Below are 15654 nucleotides of genomic sequence, written 5' to 3' on the forward strand. Positions count from 1 at the left end.
GTAATTCTGGGCATTTTACATGTATTTTATGTCTTATTATATAAGTCCTGATTTGTCACCTTTATTACTTCAATGTGTCTTGTACTTTTCAGTTCTGGGTCAATAAATATATTCCCACAACATGATTTTTATTTGCTTGACATATAATATTCTGTCTTCTGAATGATTAATTTTTTAAACTAGTCCTTATTATTGCACATGTTTTCCTTTGCTATATTTTGTCAATGTCAACAACAAGCATCTTCTTAGCTATATTTTTGGATAAATCTTTATTTTTTTTCCTTACTATAATTTTTTGCAGATAAAGTTGCAGAGTCATATAATATACTCAGGGTATTTTCAAGTTTTGAAAGTGCATTGAGGAGTTGAATGTGAGAGGTGTACCAGTTACATTCCTGTTAGTATAGACAAGAAGATAAAATTTGCAAGTAAATCAGGGAATTGACGCTTTAAGGAGTTTAATGTCAAGAAAAGGAAGTGACTGGCAGTGTAATTCAGCAAAGAAAAATAGGGATTTTGAATTTGAATTTCATTTCTGTCACTTTTGAGTTCTGGCAAGTTATTTGTTGTCTCTGGTTCTGTTTCTTCCTCTGTAAGACTGAGATACCTGTCTGTCCTCAGGCAGTGTGAGAATTTAAGACACCACAATGGCTGTACAGTGTCTGGCACAAAGTAGGCACTCAGAAAATAACAATTGGTACCCCTCCCAGTTTACACTTCTGTAAATTTTCACTACATTTATAATTCTTACAGAAAATGATGTCAAACTTAATAGTTTAGTGGTCTGCTCTAGTCCTGAACAACATTCCTAATTGCACCACAGATGCTAACTGACAAAAGCTCAGATGTCCTTAATTTAACTGTTGTTTAATTCTCTCCTGTCTCAGGATTTGTGGATCTTGGCTAAACCCCATTGTGATTGGTTTAGACTAACCTGGAACTTGCTGGGGGAATCTGTTCCTTCTTGGCAACTGAACCTCAGACTGGTCTGAGTACAACTGAGGACCCATGTGGCTATGCCGGAAATAGATTATTTTGTTACATCCTGTTCTCTGTCATGCAGCTTAGAATAGAGATTCCACTCCCCCCACATTCATCTAATCCTTCCTCCCTCCAGCTTCTGTGAGAGCTCTTAAAAACCTGGTGACATTTTTGAACCATGGATGGCAATTGTAAAGTGGACAGTGATGATTTTTATCCCCTCTGGAATTACTCAGAATAAGCTGTTATTTTGATGTTCAGTGCTGTATCTGAGGGTCATTAGGTAAAATATTTTTCCACCACTCAGCATCTTAACATTTTTTTAAATTACAGATGTTTAAGATGTGCTCAAAATTCTTGGCAAAAGAATTTTTTATCCAGGCTATCAAGTTATTACTATTTATAACATAACAATTTAAATAATTAGTTATATAATTAAACAAAATAAAGCATCACTTGAAATTATGCAAAGTAATATTAAAATACTACAAGTGCTAAAGTTTCATTGAAGAAAAATCAGCAAATATGAATGAGTAAAAAAAAAAAATCCTTTATCCTTCTAGTAAAGATAATGGTAAAGATCCATTTTAGTTTTGTTAGCTTTTGGCTTCTGGTATCTTAGATAATTACATAAGATGAGATAATTGTTTGGACATCAGAATTTTTTTTTTTAATGTTAGGGCTTTAAGAAAAGTTTGAGTTCTGGCTTTGAGTCCCACTTCCACTGCTGTTTGTGTTTGATCTCTAAAATTTGGCAGAGGGTAAATTTAAGTTTTCCAAATTTTTATCCTTTTTTTCTCTATTCTATCCACTACCACATCCTCTCTCTGCCCTTTTTCTTACGGGCCTGAAAATACTCTCTAGTATATTACCTCTAATATATAGTTCAGCAATACCGTTGCCTAACAAAGTATTAACTATCTTGGTTATAGTCCCACGTGGTTACTGACATGCTTTTATAATAAAATGCCATTATAAGGAAAAGAAAGTCACATTATGTCAGTGGACAAGTATTCAGTTCTTTAAAAGGCTTTGGACAATGATTCTCAACTATGAAGTAACTTTTATTCTACAACCTTATTATTGTGTTGTGATTCTTGGTTTTAAAAGCAATACAATGATTTTGATAAGTTGGCTGTTCTTTAGGTTGCCGTTAAACATCAAACAGCCAAAGTCTAGGTTTTAAAAGCTTTGTAGCCCTATTTTCATTACAATTACTGCTGCTCCTTGAAAAGCTATAGTCTGAAAATTGAGATACAATAGGGTAGTTCCTAATTTGGATTAGCTTCATTGCTTGCTTTGAAGTGAGGACAGTCTCCAACAGAAACTGAATGAATGTTTTGCAGCCAAGTTTGAAGTTAAATAATCTCCTTGAGGCCACCTACTGTATGGTTCTTCTGACCACATTCCCACTCTTGGAAAGAGATTCTGAGTGAGAAGGCCTTACTGCCAAAAGGTTATCATGAAATGGATCTTTCACGTCACTCCCTTTGTATTTGGTACCCCTCAATTCACTATGATGGTGCTCTTTATTTTATAGACTATCAGTAGGTCTTAGTGGAAGTTTTATTGCGGGTTGGGGGGAAACCTAGACTGAGTTTGAAAATTGACTTTAAACATGGTCTTTCAAAAGTAAGTGCTGACTGGCCCTTGTGGCTGTTTTTGATAACCCAGCTGAAAATTTGCTTTGGTTATAAAAAAATGAGAGACCAACTTCTAGATCTCTAAAATACTTATCTTTCTCACTTCTCTTCCAATAATATTTCCCACCAGTTAAGAGGATCATTCTTCTACTAAACCAGTTTAATAGTTGTTTCATTATTGCCTCTAGCTGTGTTTTCAATATTAAAGTTTTGATGCCTCACCTGAAGAATTGAAAAGATTCCTAGTACTCTTCCACAATATCTATAAAAATATACATTTATTTTTAATTTCCTTCCCATTTTTGCGTTACTGTTCAGCAGACTTCTCTCTTGCATGTGACAAGTGTTCTCCACATGATCTAGAAAACATAGGCTCTTTCTTTGATGCTGATTGAATTGACTTGGCTTTGGCTTGATTTTTTTGTTTCATCCCCTTCTCATAGTCTGAGAACTTCACTGAACCCCATCCATATCAGGGTGCTGCATGACAAGCATCTATCCCTCTGACAGGTGTTATTGAAATAGTATGCATGCTGAGTTCAGGGTGGGAAATTTTGTGCATGTTGATAAAAAATGGAACTCACACTTGGGAAGGATTGGCTGTTTACTGGTGAGCAGTAGCAGAGTACAAGAGCTGGTTTCCTACAGGATAAGTCCCAATTTGCTTACAATGGATAGGGGAGAACTTTGTGTCTCTCTCTTTCTAAACTTTCCTCATCTCACAATTAGATATTTTAGTAATGCTAAATTAAATTACAGGTCTTTGCATCGGTTGTGCCATTTTTTTATCTCTTCGGCTTTGCTTATGCTATTTATTCTGCCTGGAATGTGTTTCTTTTTTCCCCCTGGCTGCCGCCTGCATATCCTTTACGACTTAGTTCAGGCATCCTCCTCCTTTGGGTTGGTTGTCTGTGTGTGTGTGTATTAACTGCACATTCTCAAGTTGGTTGTGTGTGTGTGTATTAACTGCACATTCTGAAATTGGTTGTCTCTGTGTGTGTGTGCATGTGTGTGTGTGTATTAATTGCACATTCTCAAGATTCCCTCCTATGGAGGAGAGAGAATGTTAATTGCTTTTCTGTCTGCAGATACAAGTTGTTTTTTTTTGGTTGTTGTTGAATGGAGTAGTATTTAAGCCACTCAACTTGGTTATCTCAAACATGTTGATGATAGGAGTTAGAAGGGGCTGGTAATGATTTTTTGGGAAGTGGTTTAGAGAAAAAACTATGGGGGATTTTTAGAAACCTATAATAAGGCAGATTTCTAAATCAGAGTGACATTAGTGATGATTAACATAAAATACCTCTTTGGTATTTTAAAAGAATTGCTTCTTTGAGAAGGAATCAGGGCAGGATATTCAAACCAACTCCATCTAGAAGCAGACCAAGGTTAGCTTTTGTGAGTTCTTCTTCAAGCCAGCCAATCAGAAGACAAGGTGCCTGCAACCACTTTTCCCTTTTAATTTGTGGTTCCTATGGCAATAGGAAGAGAGCCTAGGACATTTCTCTGCTACCTCTTTTAATAACTTTGCTTTTGAAAAATGCCAATAGCTGTTCTTCTTGCCTTTACTGATTTATAGTGTTGCTCAGCATGAGGGTCCTGAGTTTTCTGATTATGCAGTGTATGTGACAGAATTAACAAAACTATCAGTTTCTTTGGCTAATGTTATTTTCTTTGGCTATAGGAATTGAAAAATATAATAGTTGAATTGGACATTTGTTTTTAATATTAGAAACCCATATGAATGATTTCCTATTCTTTCAGATTAGAACAATCTTAAATCAGAATGCTGCATATGAAATATAACAAACAGTTCTTAGGGTTTTCTACCCCTGAAAGACCTCTCTTAAGTAGCCCCATTGTGATCCCTTTGGGTTTCTCTTGAGCTTGAGGCTGAAGTCTCTAGAGGAAAGAGGCTTAGTTTCTATTGTTGTTAGCATAATGAACATGTCAATAAGTATTTGTCAAAATTGGTAAATAGCCATGGTATCAGGGAAGTTCTTCAGACTTACTTAAACAATGAGATAGTGTTACAGAAGTTTAAAGATAGCAGCCCACTGTTGGCTTAAACAAAAAGAAAAAGACAGTAGTGTACATTATGAATATAGCTAATATGAAGACATTTTTACATTATTCAGTTAAAGAATAATGAATAGTCCTTATTCGACATTAGTCTACATGGATTTCCAACCAGATTCCTAAATTTAAAATTAGAAACTTCACGAATCCATTTCTGCTGTGGCCCTACCTGCATTTTAATGCTCTTGAGTTGATAAATGGTGAACTTATTTTTGCTTATTTTCAAATTAATCAATGTCCTTTTGGTCCATTAGACTTGAGAGGAATCTTGTTTGGACCAGCAGGTTCAGACTTCCTTAGGAAAGGATGACTGTCTTACTGTGGCATTTTTTTTTTCCTGCTGAGCAAAGCATTTTTTTTTTTTTTTTTTAGCACTGTCACTTAGTTTCAAGGTAATTGAGTGTGAAAGTAGTGCTGTTTACTTTTGTATATATAGATGTAATTGTCTATACCCCACAGTATCTTCCATGGATATTATAAACTCATGGAAATTGGATCCTCAAAGGGCCCTTTAAAATTTTTCCCTGAATATGCAAGTTCAATATCAAGTGAATACACTTGTAACAAAATGGTACATTTTTTAAATTAAATTATCAGGAAATTTTATGTTTTCCATATTTTTGTGTTGCTCAAATCATTAGATGATTGAGAAACCTTTAAAAATTCATTATGTTTCTTTTCTGGACTTCAGTTTTTTCACTTTTCAGATCAGGAGTGGAAGGTGAGGCTTCTAGGTGAATAGTTGATTCTTTGATTTATTAAATGTGAAACTTTTTTTTTTAGTTTTAGATCTTAAGTTCACAGCAGTATTTGATGAGGCTATGGTACCTCATGCCTTAATAGTTACCCTTTCAGGCAAATACACATTAAACTTTACAGAGGGGACCTGGTTATATTTACTGAATAAATGAAAATTGATTTGCAGGTGTGCTTTAGTGTTAATTTGGTATGACTTACTGAATACAGGTATAATCCTTAAACTCTGTTCTCAGATTTGAGCTACTCTGTAATTTAGATAACTACAAAGACTCCAAAAAAGAAGCTTAATTGAACTGTTGAGTGTTTTGGGAGTTTGTTTAAACTAAGAAATATGTGTAATGTAATATGTGGGCCTTTTCTCTACCCCTCTACTTCTGATAGACTTCAATATAGTTATTTTAACAAGCATTTGCTCCATATAAAGAGCATTTTATTTGTTAGTGCAAAGAAAATTTATTTGCTTAGAGTCAGACAGGATTAACTTCTAGTCCTAATTCTGCCATCAGTTAGTTCTTGTTTTCTTGCATGTTGGCAAATTTCTTTTTTAGCTGTCCTTCCTGGTCCTTGATTTTCTCCTTTGTAAAATGGAGTAACTGTCTTACACAAACTCTCGTGAGGTTTACTTTGTAGACTAGATGTCTAGCATGTAACAAGAGCTTGATCAATGGCAAATATTTTCAGTATATTATGTAAACATTTTTCAGCATCTTTTGTGGCACTCTAAAAGTGTTGGGGTGACAAAATATGCATGCTTGGAATAACCAGTGATACACTTCTGTATGACTGTGGTAAGCTTTGGAATAAAGGCACACATTGGAAATGTATGGCGTTTTCATTGTTACCAAAAAGCTGTTTAATTTTTTATGCCATTTGCTTCCTCTGATTTTGTATTCTTTCAAATACCTTTTCTAAATGATGGCAACTTCTAGTTACACTGTAGGCTAAATGTAGGAAACTAGGTTTGTTTGATTTCAGGCAGAGCTGTTTTTGTTTGTATTATGGCAGGGGTGACCATAGAATCTTACCAAACCACAAGGCTTTTGAGAGTTAAAGTTAAACTGGGACAGAAAGTATAAATTTAGACTGTCCCAGGAAAATGAGGATGTTTGAGCATCCTACTTATGGTTAGGATAAACAACTTTATGGTGTTGGGTTTGAGATTTATGGAGTATTTTGGTTGAACCCAAGCCCCTACCTTCTGGTTTTTTGCATGATTATTGATTTTGCCAAAGTAAATTAATTGATTTTAGGTCCAAAAAAGTATTTATTGCATACCATAAACAAATGCTTATTAAGTATAGCCATAATGCATATATTCATTTATGTATTTTTTCTTAATTCCCTTAAAATCATCAAGCCTTTAAAAGAGAATGGGAATGGGTAAATGAAATAAGCTTTTAATTCTTCATGTCAAATGAACTTTGTAAACAATCCAAAATGTATTATCATGACATTTTTTCAGTTTTGTTTTTGGAAGGCAGAGATGTGGATGACACTGAAAAACCAATGTGTTATTAACTAGCCATTTTATTGCTTGTATCTATCAGTCTATCACTCATCTTGCACGTTCCTTTTGCCTCACTGCCTCTAGGTCTCCTGCATTTTCACTTTAGGGAAGTGCAGACCTCTACCCACAGGATAAAATTTGAATGATCCAAGTTTTGACAATAGAGGCATCATATAGTCTTGTGGAATGAATGTGGGTTTTAATAGCAGACCAACTAATGTTTGAAATTCTGGCTCTCCCCTCCTTTACTGTGTGTCCTTGTGCAAATGACTTAACCTCTGAATCAGTTTCCTTACACCATGGTGTGGGAGTTAGAGAACCCGTTTAAAGATTTAAAGTGCCTGGCACATGGTAGGTTCTTCAGCAACTGTGGCAGTTATAATTCTATGACGTAGACCAGGAACTGTTACTTTTCTGAAGTTTATAGTCACAGTCTCACCACTAATCTTGTTTTACACTCAGACTTTCACAATTCCCTTTAGTGGGTTTTCATTTAAACATTCTCTCTCCCCCTCTTGATTCTGTTCCCTTTACCCCAAAGAATTAGTATCTGGCAGCAGAAACCTCTCTGTAGCACAGAAAGTGGGGCCCTCTCCCAAGGTTTCAGTGAATTGTCTAGGACCACCTGCCCTGACCTTCAGACTCCAAGGGTGCATCCCCTGCCCAACTAACATTCAAGTTGCCTGTGTGAAGGAGTGATTTGTTGCGGCCTCTAACTGCTTCTTCTCTTCCTTCCTTTTTGTCATCCTGCAGTGTTCTGTGCCAAGGTCTTTGTGGCTAGGCTGCGCCAACCTGGTAGAGAGCATGTGCGCACTGAGTTGCCTGCAGAGCATGCCCAGTGTCAGATGTCTCCAGGTGCCTCTCTTCTTTCTTGTTGTAAATGTGTTTTTTACGTATGCCTTGAACATTGTTGAAACTTGCAGTAGTGTGTTTAATCCAATGTTAAGTCTGCTAAATGTTCTGTGTAACCCTCTGCTTTCCTCCAGCCTGGGTGCCCCACATGGAGTTGTTAGTCCAAGAGAGGGGCCCTTCTGAGCAAATGGGTCTTCGGCTGGGCCCTGTTCCGCTCCTCTTTTTCTGCTCCTGCTTTTTATTCCCTCCCCACCCCTCCCACCTTGAAGTTGTGATTCTTATGTTTAATAGTTGTGCATGAACCCAAAAAAACCCTGACATTTTCCATTTGGCTACTTTTAACAGTTCTTTGTTGAGTTGGGAGGGTTTCATAATTAAAGTGGTGATTTTTCTATTTTGAAAGTCATCCTTTTGGCTTGCTTTCTCTTCCTCCTTCAAAAAGGAATGGAAAGGGAATCATTAATGGTGTAAAGCCTCAAATTGAAGTTTCTAAAGATCACAGCTTTATGCTGCCAATAACTGTCAGTTTGGGCCACCTCCAGAGGCCAGATCTGACACCTGTCCTCAGGGTCCGTCAACCTAGTTTTCCAGGCTGAGGCTGGCAGAGAATTCCACAGATAAAAGTGAAACTTTTGGTGGGGGATGGGGATGGGGAGGAGATGCTCAGGAACAAAAAACTTTTAGTAGGAGTGCAGCTGGACTGACCTCGCTTGTTGGGGTGGACTCTGTGAGCCAAGGCAGAAAAAAAGCTAGTGGCTTTATTGGGGAAGCTGTGCTTGGAGAAAGCATGTATTTAATTAAGTATGGTTTGCAGTATTCAGCTCTCATTGCTGCATAGCTCAGACAGTTTGATGTATCTTTAAAACATGGTATTAAATTCCTGGCATCCTGTTGAGGCTGCCCTGTTGTAGGAAAACACTATACAGTCAGAAATGAGTTAGATATTTTTGATGGCCTAGGTGACTTTACTGTTCTCAAGGTTATCTTTCTATTCATGTTTATAGTTTTAATGGAGCTGGGGAGCCAGGAAGGAGGAAAATTTCCCTCATATTGGGACTGTGCATTTCTTTTACTTATTGGCAAGCATTCTGAGTACCATTGGTGAGGTTATTGATTCAAATTGCTTTCTTTAGAAAACAGTACTGGAACCTGACTAGCAATTAATTTGAGAGTGAATTCAATATGAGAGATCCTGTTGTCTTAGAATCTATAAAAGGGTGGGTCACAGCTTTAAGAGTTCAGGGGTTCGACGTTTCAGTGAGGCTGCAGTGTTTCATATAATTTATCTTTGGGAAAGCAGCTTCCTTGCATGTAATGTAACTTAACAAAAAATGCTCTTGAAAAGACATTATTGTATGTAATCTCCTTGGTACTAAATAATGCATGTTGCATTATAGTAATAGTGTACATCTTTGTCTCTGTTTTCTGAAAATGCTTACTTAAATATTACAGGTGGTTTTTAGTGGCCTGATCCAACTATTTTTCCAGAAATGTTAGTAGGGGAAGAATTGTAGTTGTTAACGAGGTCTGGGAGTGCAGATTCTTTTATTGCTCTCATTTTGAAGTAAATCACTGTTGTAAGGCATCATTCACTATGTTTTAGTAATGGTGTTAATGAATTCTCTGGAGATGGCCTGAGTGGGAGGAAACATGGATTTCTCCCTTACTGAAAATGAAAAGCTAGATGTGTTAAAAGTTCTTTCATTCATCTCTCATGTGACATTTGAGAGAAAAAAATGTAAACTTTGCTTTGGTTGGACCTTGAATGAAATAAGGTGAAATGTTGAATGATATTCACTGAAATGTGAATGGAACAAATATTGTCTTTGGAGGTGTACAGGGAATTTTGTTTACTTGTGAGGCTTTTATTTTCTGTAATATATAAATGAGAGTTTGCAGCACAGAAAATGAAATATGTACTCAGCTGGTTGGAATCATTACTGTTTTGTTCCATTTGTGAATGGAAAGTAAACATGTATTAATGAACCTGGAAGACTAGACCTTCCTCTTTCCTCATTAGTTTTACATACTATTTTATCTCCAGTCTTCCTACTCTTCTATCTCCAGTCTCCAAATAATGCTAAAATTTAGTGACTTATTTTGGGTTTAGACTTTTAAAGAATGTCCATTATTTCTCTGCTACATCTTTGGGGTTTATCACCGAGATGACTCTTGGTTGGTATTGTACTGCTCTCAGCAAGCCCATTTAGAACCCGCTCCAGAGGAAAAGGAATGCACTACCTGAAGAGGGCAGAGCCTGGTTGACTTGGCTTTGGCTCAGGAGGTTGCTTGAGTCTCCTTAAAATTATCACAGTGAGCCCTTTAACAGTTGCAACTTTGCCCAATTAGCCTATTTGACTGAGTTAGTGTTCCTTCTGAAAAGCAGGAGAAAAGGTAGTCATCCTGCAGCCCTTCTAGTTTCTGCTGTCTGTGAAAAGGCAAAAGGGTTAACAAAGGCTTAAATATGTCATTCATTTACCTGAGTAAATTTGTCAAAAAATGAAAATTACCAACTGTAATTGGTGCTTCTCATGTATTAGGTTTGTGATTAGGTATTATTATCCCTATTTGTCAGCTGTGGAAACTGGGCCTCAGAGGTGATACTTGTGATTGGACACAAGTTAATATTTACATATCCATAAACTTATGGAGCTACATTTTAACTCCAGGTTCACCTGACTACAAAACTGGTTTTCTTTGCTCTGTATTGGAATGCTACTATTGCTAGAGTTTTCCATCTTTTGTTTGTGAAGACTTTACTAGTGATATCTGGTGAGTAGCTTGTGTACTAAAAATAAAAAAAGAAAAATTGCCAAATATTTATTGGGGGGGGGATTTTATTCCCTTTTCTAGAATGAGCTCTCTTGAGGCTCCTGAATGACTTTTCTCCAGATTAAATTCTGTGAATATTTGCTGGGCAGTTGGTATATGCCAGGACCTATACTAGTGCTGGGCATATAAAGGCGAACAACAGACTTATTCCCTGCTCACTAGAAGCCCACTGTAGTAAGCAGACCTGGGAACGAAAATTCAGACTGAATCACAAATGAAGAGTGTGTGTGTGTGTGTGTGTGTGTGTGTGTGTGTGTGTTTGTGTTTGTAATTAAATCCGGAGATGTCTATGTATTTTTAGCCAAACATCTTTGTATTTTTAAAAAAATGTGAACCAGTTTAAATGAGGACTAACCTTTAACAGTTTTTAAGAATTGTTGAACTGGAATATCTGGATGTATTTACACCACGCTGAATTAAGTCAATATTTCAGTTGTTTCAGATATCCAGATTCAACAAGTTGATTGTTATATGAGATTATCAGGAGTTCAGACCTTGTAGAGTATTTGCAGGACTCTAAGACCTCTATGGCACAGAGTAATGCCAATGTTAATAATAGTGTCATTTATTTTCCTCCTTTCTGTGTATTGGGCTGTAAGTCATCTCATTTCTCCTTTATGGAGACATTATCATGGCCTTTTCTGTAAATGAAGTTACAGAGTTGAATTGGCTTGCCTAAGGTTACACATTTATTTCATTGGCAGAGTTGGGTTATGAGCCTGGATTGGATAATTGCAAAGCCAGTTCTAGTCACCACGCTGTTGTGACAGCAACTTGGCAACTCATTTTTAGGTTGAAACAGATTCCATTTTATTTTTAGTGTTTAAAGTTTCAGGTTGACACACCTAGAATGCAGGGATTTGCTGTAGTGGACTAGCAAGTTTTCTTGGGAATGCCATTTGCGAGCTTTCAGCTAAGGAGAGTGTTATCAATTAGCTTTTTTCAGGGTAGGACTGATTATTTGGAATGACAGTGAGGACCATGTGAATCAAATATTAGTGTCTTTGCCTACTCCAGTGTAGATATATACTGGACAGTAATTCATACAACTTCTTGACAGCTGCCTTTCTTGTTTCTTTTCTTACTTTGAATATGTGCAGTGAGCTGTAGTGGTTTGAGAACACTGCAGTCAAAACTTATCAGAGCTTCCTACACAGAGGGTAGTTTTTGGAGAAGTGAGATAGCTTCATAGAAAGAATCCTGGCTCTGGAGCATATAAATTTCAGTTCTAGTTTTGTGCCAGTTGCTTAGTAGCTCTGTAATACTAGGCAAGTTACTTTGCTTTCTTAATCCTTAAAACTGGAGTTCCTTAATCCTTAAAAATGGAGATAGGGCCTCCCTAGTGGCACAAGGGGTTAAGACGCAACTTATGAAGCTACCCGCAGCCAGTGCAGCACAGTTCAATCCCTGGCCAGGGAGCGACTCACATGGTGCAGCAGACCTCTCCCGGCTCCCCTGCTGCTCCCCTCAGCAGTGTATTTCCATCGATCTGCCTGTTCTGTTCCTCACTCTGTCTCTGGTGAATCCTCTCACCCTGCCCCGCACCCCCACCTCCGCCCTGCACCTCTGGCCTGTACCCCAGTTCTTGTATGCATAAATAAATAAAAATCTTAAAAACAAAGGAGATATTGTCTTGTCTACCTACAGGGTTTTGTAAAGCAGAAGAAGATAACAGTTGCCTCTTACTGATTGCCTGTTGTTGAGAAGAGTCAATTTCTTTCATTTCTTATTCCTTGTTCCCTGTTCAGGGAGAGGGAATTCAGTCTTATAGTCTTAGATTCCCAGGCAGTGTGAGGATGAGATAAAAGACTGCATGTGATGTGGCCCCTGTAGTCTGGTGTTCTACTTTTGTTCACAGCCTGCCTTCTTAGGTCAGACATGGCTGTCCCACCTCTCGTTCCCAATGAGCTTTGGGGATGTATCGTTTCCTGTTGATTATCCTTTTGTGCTTTCGGGTTAATAATGTGAAGACTTGGAGTAACTTTTGGGATTGTTCAATGGTAGAGTTTAATATTTTGTGAACTTAAACAAATATATTTTTCTCTTTTATAAGAAAATTTACAAAATAGAATTCACAAAAAAAAAAAAAAAATCTCTACCCCGAGGGAACATTTGTTGGAACTTAAGCATTTTGTCTTCCTCCTGCCTTTTGGGCAAGGAGGGATCCATCAAATTATGTAGGCTCTGTCTTATTATGGAGGTGACATGAATCAGCATGGTATTTCAAATGTCCCCTGGAACACAGATTTGACTTTAGAGTCCCTCGGGGGTTAAGGAGTGGCTAGTATAATGCCCCCTCCTACTTCTGCCTCACCTGGAATTATCTGTTTGATATGCCAGGGCTCTCTGAGATTTTATGTGAAAAATCCTATGGAAATTTCCATCCATGCCCCAAAATATGAGACCCATTCAACCCAAACTTGAATAATTTTCAAAGTTATGCTATTCTTAGTTCAACTTTCTCCTTTTCCAACTTGTTTTTTTCCTGTGGCATTTTAAAACAAACCTAAGTGACGAATCACTGTTTTATGTCAGCATTTAAAACATTTAATCAAGGTTCAAAGAATTAAAAATAATACAGTTGGCACTCAAGGTTATAGAAGATAAATGAAGTTTCTTTCAAATCACGGTCTCACCAAGCTGTCACTTAGAGGTTCCCTTTCCTTTTAGACAAAGGCTTAAAAAAAATACAAATAGAACCATACTATACATAACATTTTTCAGTTAATAACTTTTTCCAATTAATAATGCAGATGTATGGTAATCTTTCTATATCAGTATATGAAACCCTTTATGACTACTCCATCATATGGCTTTATCTTTTTTTTTCATATAATACTTCCTTCTATGAAGGAACTTTATTTAGGCTTTTTTTTTTTGGTATCATAGCACTGCTAATTTCATTCAACATGTAAGCTTTAGGTTGCACAAATATGTCTGTAAAATAAATTCCTAGAATTATAGTTGCTTCAAAGAATAGCAGGTTGTATTAAGTTATCTATGCACTAGAAAGTTTCATAATTTCTCCCTTTAAGTCTCCCTCCCCTCTCCTTCCACAAATATTAGCAGTTTGTTGTTTACCATTGCACGTTTTTTTGTTGTTGTTGTTCATAAGGATATGTAACCCTACAATGACAGGAATTCCCCCCTAATTTTTTTTTTTGAAAAGGGAAAATGGACTCACTTTAGAAAAACCACATTGCAGTTTCCTGTTCTTCCTTTATTTACTTAACTTTACATCAGACTTTCCCCCAGGTTTGCAAGTCTCTTTCATTAATGATGTTTGTCATGCATAGATTTGGGATGGGAAGAGTAGAAAGGAGAGGTTTTTGTTTTTTTTTTTTCAATTACAACATGCATACAGAAAAGTGCCGAAATCGTATATTACAGCTCAGTGATTTATCACAAACTGGGCAGTGCTAGATTGTTTTCATGGAAGGTGGACCCTTTTATAATCTAACTATTGTTATCAGCTCTGGATATCATTTAAGGTGTTTAAGGTTTACTAGAGTTGTTTAAATTTTGTCAGTCTGCCTGTTCTGTTCCCCGCTCTGTCTCTGGTGAATCCTCTCACCCTCCTGCGCATCTGGCCTGTACCCAGGTTCTTGTATAAATAAATAAATCTTAAAAAAAAAAAAAAAAGCAATGGCTGAAAGTTTCCCTCTTTGTATGGCCTAGATATCATTGAATATTTTAATTTTTTATTTCTTTACTATTTTGATGGAAGAAATGTACAAATGTTATCACTGTAATACATTTATTTGCTTGCTAGTGAGGAGATAAATATGTTCATTTATTTATTGGTCATTTCTATTGTTTTTTTCTCTTCACAGTGTTTAATTGTTTATTTATCAAGAGAAAGTATCCTTTACCCCATATATTCCTGTTTCATAGTTTAGGAACACAAGTCAGTGTAAACTTCCCTGGCACTCAAATCAAATAAATCCTTTATGTTTCAAGATCACTTTGCACTCTAAAAGATACCAACCTCCTCATCTCCTCAAAATCTTTCATTGAATCATCATTTCTGTAGAAATCTGCATGTGCCTTCAATGCATCCCATCAGGGATGCATTGAATGCTCCATGGTAGTTATTCTCCTCATCAAGGATGACCTTCCACACTAGCAAGAAATGGAGAGTCATTTCTGTTGTTTCTTGAGGTATTTCTTCATACCTTTTCTCCAATTTTAGATTGGTCTTTTTTTTTTTTTTATCTGATTTGTAGGAACTCTTCTTATATATTAAATACAGTACCTCTGTCTTTTATAGCAAATACTTCTCCCAGGTTGGCATTTGCCTTTCAGCTTTGTTTGTAATACTTTTTGCCTTGAACAAAGTTTTGTTTTGTTTTGTTTTAAACAAAGTTTTGAAAGAAGTTTTTAACTCTTCTGGTAGTCAGTCTTTACTCTTTCTGTTTATGTCTTTATGTTTTGCCTTTAAATTTTTCAGTTTCTCTAATTTATTTTGGCATGTGCCTTGAGTGAGGCATTCACATTCATTCTAAATGGCCAATCTGCTTTCTGTATACTATTTATTAGTTTAGCCTTTTTTCATGGATTTGAAATCATGTGGATATTACAATTCCTTGTATTCACTCATTCCAGTCACAGAATTCTCTTTCAGGATTTTCTTTGCTTCCCAAGTATCATCAGTCACCAGTCTCTGAAGTCTGCGTTTATCAGGCTGTTTTTTACATTGAATCGTAGTTTCGAAGTATCTTGTTAATGTTGATAGGCTTTGAAAGTTCAGTGCCAAACAGAACCATTCATCTTAACATTTTCCTAGGAGTGTTTTTTTCCTCTGCTCTTAACTATGATTTGAAATTTTTTTAAATGATTTTTCATGTCATATTTTCTGAGAACAGCAAGGGTGGTGATCTAAGAATTTGAAGCTGCAGAAAATCAGCAAGTAAATTCATAGTTTGGAGAAAGTTCTAATAATAGCACAATGCCTGGCACAGGTTAGTAGTACTCAGCCCTGTGGAATAGAGCCTCTGCTAT

At 36.6% G+C, this 15654-nt stretch overlaps 1 protein-coding gene across 6 annotated transcripts in view; it reads left to right on the top strand.

Annotated features, from left to right (window-relative positions):
* Positions 1–15654, top strand: part of FBXW11 (F-box and WD repeat domain containing 11) — a 124502-nt gene that overhangs the window by 35646 nt on the left and 73202 nt on the right. For 3 of the 6 annotated variants that reach the window (XM_037500156.2, XM_037500157.2, XM_054691298.1), the window contains exon 2: positions 7723–7824. The exons of the other annotated variants lie outside the window; for them this stretch is intronic. In XM_037500156.2, the coding sequence (XP_037356053.1) occupies positions 7723–7824 (102 nt within the window). The remainder of the gene's footprint in view (positions 1–7722; positions 7825–15654) is intronic. 6 annotated transcript variants of the gene reach the window in all.

This window comes from Talpa occidentalis, unplaced genomic scaffold (genome assembly GCF_014898055.3).
Source record: "Talpa occidentalis isolate TD23 unplaced genomic scaffold, MPIMG_talOcc4v2.1 talOcc4.9, whole genome shotgun sequence".
NCBI classification, from domain to species: Eukaryota; Metazoa; Chordata; class Mammalia; order Eulipotyphla; family Talpidae; genus Talpa; species Talpa occidentalis.